The 6,814-nt window shown below is 47.9% G+C and overlaps 1 protein-coding gene across 2 annotated transcripts; it reads right to left on the bottom strand.

The window, feature by feature from the left end:
* Positions 1-523: 523 nt before the first annotated feature.
* Positions 524-6,762, bottom strand: RPUSD2 (RNA pseudouridine synthase domain containing 2). Of its 2 annotated transcripts, none has more exons than XM_044293697.1 (3): positions 6,441-6,762; positions 3,526-3,822; positions 524-2,008 (listed from the first exon to the last, which is right to left on the bottom strand). In XM_044293697.1, exons 1-3 carry the CDS (start codon positions 6,624-6,626, stop codon positions 1,232-1,234), a joined length of 1,260 nt encoding a protein of 419 aa, XP_044149632.1. In that variant the 5' UTR covers positions 6,627-6,762; the 3' UTR covers positions 524-1,231. The 2 variants fall into 2 exon arrangements, with proteins under 2 accessions (XP_044149632.1, XP_044149631.1); XM_044293696.1 differs by having other exon boundaries at positions 6,258-6,699.
* Positions 6,763-6,814: the final 52 nt, after the last annotated feature.

The raw sequence follows: 6,814 nt of genomic DNA, 5'->3' as shown, positions 1-6,814 counted from the left end.
ATGATGGCAACGGTCTAGCATTTTGACCACGTCAAGAATCCAAAATTATTTCAATGAATCCCAGTTTTATGCCAATCCTTAATACTATGGGGCTGGGTAATCAGGAGCCACATAAAGGGTGCACAAGCCACCCATGTCTATGCCACACTTCAGACACTGCTGTGACAACTGGAAATGGGCAGGGACACCTCCCAATTAGGAGGAGCTTTACTATGACTACAGTGGAAAAGGGGGCGAAAATCACAAACTTCATGTAAAATAAGGTTATTGTTTTTATCTGTAGATATTCCTTTTCATGTTCTGATTGTACATATTTTATTTTCTATATATGATGGGAGCAAGGGACATATTTCAGACAACACGTAGTGTGAATGGTGTCATGTGTTATCTCTACATAGCTCTTACCCATCTGTGATGATAAGATCACTACTGAGAAGGGATCTTTACAGAACACGAAGTGTCAGTCTTGTGAGGCTCAGTGGCTAGTGTGATTCAAGTTTTTTATTTTTTATTTAAAAAAAAAAAGGTACAAAAACCATGAAAAACAAAAACTTGCCTCAAGCAATAGCTCACTTTCTGACAAAACTTTACCGTTGAATGGTCTTTATAAATATTTTATATAAACAAATTTATTTTATAGAATATTTTATTTCTTCTGTTTTTCACAGGGCTTAAGAAGTGCAAAAGGATTTTTTGTCCAAAATAAGCAGACCCCCCTATCTCCCCTATCCTATCCACAGGGTAGGGGATAAGCATCTGATTGGTGGAGGTCGGATCACTAGGACCCTCACTGACCAGGAGAGCGGTGGTCCAGAGTGCCGGTGGGAATGGATCGGCAGATTGCTGCTCCATTTATCCTCTATGGGGCTGCCAGAGACAACCGAGCGCTGGACCCTGCTCTTATGGAGAAGGACTGGTTGCTCTACCTGGCGCCCAGGACTGCCATCATCATCAGTGGTGATCCCAGTATTCAGACCAACAGATAGGGGTGTTACTTTCATGGCACAACCCTTTGCATCAAATAAAAACTACGGGGGAGATTTATCAAGATTGGTGCAAAGGAAAACTGGCCTAGCTGCCCATAGCAACCACCTTTCATTTTTCAGAGCTTCCTTGGAAAATTAAAGGATCACACTGAGCTACCTTTTCTTTGCACCAGTCTTGATAAATCTCCCCCCTAAATCTTTAGCAAAATTATAAAATCATATATATTTTCTAATTAAATAAAGCATTATTTTAGATCACTGACGTTAGGTCTTAGTCCATCCACCCAGTGGTCATCTGCCCATTCAGGCAAGTCTGTGGAATAGTCAAAATGGTCCCCCTTATAGCGCAATGCATGAAGATACATTATCAGGTCTTCGGGAGAAGGGTCTGGCCGTATAATCTTACATTCTCCACACAGGGGGTCTAGTAGTCCCTGCCCCTTCCCCCCTGTATCAGCAGATGAGGTTTCTGTAACTTCATCATCTTCATGTACATTGCTATCGTCACCCAATGATGAGTCTTTAGGAGGACATGCTGGGTCTGTCTCCGCCGGCAGGGTATTTGGCACAGACAGTGACCCCGGGGGCACATCTTCACTCTGCCCACTTTTCAAGACTAGAAGATCATCTTCCGCAACATCCAAGATGTCCAGGCTTTGCTTTGACTTATGCTCTTCTATTAAGGTGCGCAAGAGTTCTTCGTTTGTCTTGTTAATTTCCCCCTTCTTCCCTCTGTTGGGACCCCATGCTTCTGTGTTGTAGACCGGGTCATTGACAATAGGGTGCCCTAAATACTGTAAGTGAACTCGGATTTGATGCGTACGGCCCGTGTAAGGGAAGCACTTCACAACACTCGATTTACCATTGTAGCTAAGTCTCTGGAAGACCGTTTTGGAGGGTTTCCCTTCGGGATGCACACGACATACACCAATCTTGTAGGAGACGACCATTATGGGCTCCTCACAGGTCACCGTTTCTTCAGGAAATTCCCCACAGACTCTACACACATACTCCTTCTCTACCTGTAGATAAAGTGAGAGAAAAGTTAGACATAAACGATCATAACTTCAGACGTTCTACCCAGAAATATTCCACTTTTTTGCCATGTTCTGAATTGTCAGTTTGGGTGATGTCAAAAAGTAAAATTGTAGGACCAGGGTTAAGGAGATCATCTTATGCTGCCCTTCAAGGCCAAAATACACTGGAGGACTTCTTCCTTATTGGTTAAAGGTCCCCTATCCACAGGACAGGAGATAAGTGTCCAATTGGCAGGGGTCCAACCACTGGCGCCCCGATCAGTCACAAGGACAGTTGTCTGTGCCTCCTGTTGGAATGGAGCAGCAGCTCCATTCACCTCTATGAGTGTGCTGGGGACAGCCGAGCCCCCTAGGGCTGAATGGAACGGCAGCGTGCATGCATGACCGATGCCCCAATCAAATGGGGAAGCAGGGGCCCTTGTTCTTGTAATCAGCAGGTTCCTCAGCAGTCCGACTGCTGCCGATCAGACACTGAACCCCATATCCTGAGGACAGGGAAAAAGTTGCCTTAATGGGACAACCCCTTTAAATATACCCAGGACATTTACTATGCAGTAGCTCAAGGATTATGAGTGGGGTACTGTTGTAGAGTGCAGGTATTACACAGCAAGGTTCCTATGTCGCCCAAAGCTCTTTAGTCAGGTAAAGCAAAAGATTGAAGGGGTGTCCCCAGGAATAAATAAAATTAATGAATGTACCAAAATATTACTTTATTATAAACACATTCCCAATACCATTTATTCGTTAAAATGGCTCGTTCTCTCTAGGGGGCAATAAGGGGAAATAAAATAGCCGCTGTACTATTAGCACACACAACACCCGTCCTAACTCACAGCTGGATGGGTTCATTCGAAGCAATGAGCTCTCTCTGTGCTCCTGCTGTCACAGCTGATAACATCAGCAGAGGGCACACGCTGCTGCTCATTAGCCCCCACCAGTCCAGCCGCTCTGCACTTTCACTTTAGTCCCTATACACACACCGAGCTGAAGATGTTATCATCTTAAGTCATGACAGCAGGAGCAGTGAGGAGGGCTGAGACAGCTCAAGCTCACCGCTTCGAATTAGGACAGGTTTTGCGTGTGCTGATAGAGAAGTAGCCATCTTATTTCCCCCCGATGATTGCCCCCTAGAAAAATTTAGCCATTATAACTAATAAATGCTATCAGGAATGTGTTTATAATAATGTAATATTTTGGTATATTCAGTAATTTTATTTTCTTAATTACAATATCTGCTCCTACTGCCACATAGCCATTTCATTAAGACCTTTTATAGTGCTGTTACCATCTACGCGTGGTCACAGTAAGTTGGTTTTATTTGAGTATTGTACGTTGGTATTCACTTGGAACTGTGCAGTAAATTCTTCTGCAGAGATTGGTGTTGGTATGCTGTATGGCATTTTTTGGGCACCATGCTATATGGCAATTGTCTGTATGACCCAACACCACATGGATGAAAAAGGACAGCCTCGAGTGAAAGGCTGCATTGTAAGTGCTCGCACCTTCCTCTCCCGTACTAGTTCTGCCATCTTCTTTGACACATCTGGGGTCTTGGCAAACATGAGTACACCAGAGGTTAGACGATCCAAGCGGTGGATGGTATGAAGTTCTTTCATGTTGTGCTCTTTGCCCAAAATGAAAATGACCGTGTTGTGTCGGAAGCGACCACAGGGATGGACCGGCAGGGAGGACGGTTTATCCACAACCACAATGTCTTCACTTTCGGCCAGGATGCGCAGGGGCTGCGCGGTTACCGGAGGCTCGTGGCGATGCACAGTGTTCCTGAGGAAATCATTATCCTACAAGCAGAGAAAAGATGCAAAGTTCAATAAACTAGATCAATCCAATACTATGAACCACGTGCAACACCACAACAGGGGAGGCCGAGAATTCACAGTGACCGGCTGTGGATCATACCAATATAACATACCCCCACAAGAAGTTGTCCAGCAGGAGGATTTTTTTTTTTTAGATTTGGGCAGAATAGATTACAAAAAAAAGACAGCATTCCTCACTACCATTCAGCCCCATAAATAAAACGTAAACCCCACCAGACGTGTTTAACTAGGACTGATCTTAACACCAAGAGGACACAATGGACAGATCAGGCCTATCCGCAGGTGGGGTGATCATGGGGGTCTGCAGCACTTGTATGAGCTCTGCGCTCTCTCCGTGACTTACATGGAGCTGGTCTATTTAGTAGCAGAGGTGCTTCAACCCGTCCAAGCGGGCAGGACAACATTACAATAGCCGCACCACCACAAGACAAACCGGAGTAAGCAATGTAGAGGCGGTGAAAGTACTGAAGGAATCGGGAGTATTACTGATACACTTGCAAGACTATTGTCCTGCTGTTTATATTGCAATGTGAGGCTCCAGAAGCAGATGGGGTTATTACTCCACGTGTACTATATGTACTATGATGCTGCGGTGCCACACGGACAACCCCTGCGCTTATGACCTATGGCGGATGGCTCACAACTCAGGGCATTACATCAGCATCAAAGGACAGACAGGGATCCGCTCATTAAAGGGGGCTTCTGGTACTAGGTACTGCTGTCCGCCCTGAGGATAGGTCATCAGTATCAGATCGGTGGGGGCTCACACTCTCTTTGAGTTCTTCCGGCTCCATCTTTCTGGGCGTTTCCTGCCTTTAACACCAAGGGCACCCCACCCTCCATCAGCGGCGCCAAAAACTGCAAGACTCTACACACTGTGCCGATTCCGGTACCAGCATATTGTAGCTCTGCTCAGATTCGCTTGTATGGGGTTGAGCTACAGAACCCTGGCATGACCACTAGTCCTGTTAAATGGCGGCTGCCCAAATCAGCTTTTGGGTGAGGGTGCAGAGTGTAGCCCCCACTGATGTCCTATCCTGAAGAGAGGTTATTAATGCCTAGAACCTAGAAAAATCTTTAAAGGGACATAACAGATTTTACAATGGAACGTTGGAGCAGACAGACGTGCTGAAATTTCACCGGAAACAGGCCACGTCCTTTCTGCCTCCCATTCACTAAACACTAAGTTCACTGTAGGCTGTCCAGGCATGATGGGAGTTATAGTTTCACAACAGCTGGAGGGCCGCAGGTTGGGCAATCCTGAGCGCTGAGGATCGCAGAGAGGTGGACATGCCCCTTCTTGGCCTGGCTGTAATCCTCAGTGTTGCCCCACATCGAAGTGAATGGGTGGCAGAAAGGACGCGGTTCCGGGCAGGTTTTCCGGTAAAATCTTGCACCAAAATTCCACTGTAAAATCATACGAACTTCGCCTGAAAGACCAGGCAACAACCTGTAAAAATAAAACTAAGCCAGGCTCACAACCCCCACATTGTCCGGCCTCTACTGGCATATCAAGAAGCAGCAAGGACTGGAACAGTGAGGTTGGCTTCTTTTTAAAGGGACTCTGTCACCACTTTCTAACCCCCACTTTTTTAACTATCGTTTTATTCATGGTGCCCTTCTGATTACAGTTGTCATCTTATATGTTAGATCTGCGGTGCCGTTTAGGTAAAAAATCGATTTATATCACCTGTCAATCAGCTAGATAAGGTGCCCAGGGCGTTCCTCTCCTCTTGAATCTGCCGCCTGCCGCCGTTGGTGCCCAGCTCCTCCCCCGGTCTCGTCAGCGCTGCCTCAAACAACACAGATCCGCCTCCGGCTCTCCCTCAATGCCCCCTCCTTTTTTTCGGAAATCTCGCCCGTGCGTACGCATCCTTTCGGCATCATCGCTCTAAGTTCGCGTTATGCGCATGCGCGAGAAAAGGATGCGTACGCACGGGCGAGATTTCCGAAAAAAAGGAGGGGGCATTGAGGGAGAGCCGGAGGCGGATCTGTGTTGTTTGAGGCAGCGCTGACGAGACCGGGGGAGGAGCTGGGCACCAACGGCGGCGGCGGCAGGCGGCAGATTCAAGAGGAGAGGAACGCCCTGGGCACCTTATCTAGCTGATTGACAGGTGATATAAATCGATTTTTTACCTAAACGGCACCGCAGATCTAACATATAAGATGACAACTGTAATCAGAAGGGCACCATGAATAAAACGATAGTTAAAAAAGTGGGGGTTAGAAAGTGGTGACAGAGTCCCTTTAACTTTTATATTTTTCATTTTGATTTCTTAAAAAGGAAACCGCAGGGAACCATGTGAACACGGCCTGGATCCAGCGGTAATGTATAGCCAGGGCAGACCTCAGTGTGCTGTCATCCCGCAGCCGGCCACGGGAGGGCGCCCGCTCACCTTCAGCACCACGCTCAGGTCCTGCACCGGCTCCCGGTTGAGCCGCAGCCTCCCGGCCCGGGCCGCCAGCTTGTAGTACTCCAGCGGCTCGGCCCGGAACTCCTGGCTGAACACGTCCAGCAGGCTTTTCCCCACCCAGCGCCCCTTGCAGTACGTCTCGAAGTCAAAGTAGTAAGGGCGGACCTTCCGCAGCCCGCTCTCCGTGTACGATTCGGTCTCAGCGAAATGTTCGTCTCCGAAACTGATCCCGGCCCTCCGCTTGGAGGGCGGCGGCACGTAGCGCCCTTCCCCGTCCTCCCCGCGGGGCTTCTTCCTCCGGTCACCGCCTCTCTTGCTCTCTCCCTCCGGCTCCTTCCTCTTCAGAGACATCTCCCACGCTATGGCGGACAGAGCTCTGCGGCGGTGACGCGTTATACTGCCCTACCTCGTGAGATTTCCCTACCCTCTGACTTCCTGTCGCATGAGCGATGACGTCGGGGGGCGTGTCTCACTTTTCTCCATCTGCGCATGCCCAAAAGGACACTCTAGTGAAAATCTCAAGGCTGAACTTAGCAGCA

This window comes from Bufo gargarizans, chromosome 5 (assembly GCF_014858855.1).
Source record: "Bufo gargarizans isolate SCDJY-AF-19 chromosome 5, ASM1485885v1, whole genome shotgun sequence".
NCBI lineage: Eukaryota > Metazoa > Chordata > Amphibia > Anura > Bufonidae > Bufo > Bufo gargarizans.
Note: the sequence above shows the minus strand (reverse complement) of the source record. Positions and strands in the feature narration are given on the sequence as shown.

Excerpts from the sequence above, each read along its gene's own strand:
- RPUSD2 (XM_044293696.1), bottom strand. The coding sequence starts at position 6,626 with ATGTCTCTGAAGAGGAAGGAGCCGGAGGGAGAGAGCAAGAGAGGCGGT. Across the intron at positions 3,823-6,257 it reads ACCTGAGCGTGGTGCTGAAG|GATAATGATTTCCTCAGGAA; the intron begins GTGAGCGGGCGC and ends CTCTGCTTGTAG. Across the intron at positions 2,009-3,525 it reads AACTAGTACGGGAGAGGAAG|GTAGAGAAGGAGTATGTGTG; the intron begins GTGCGAGCACTT and ends CTTTATCTACAG.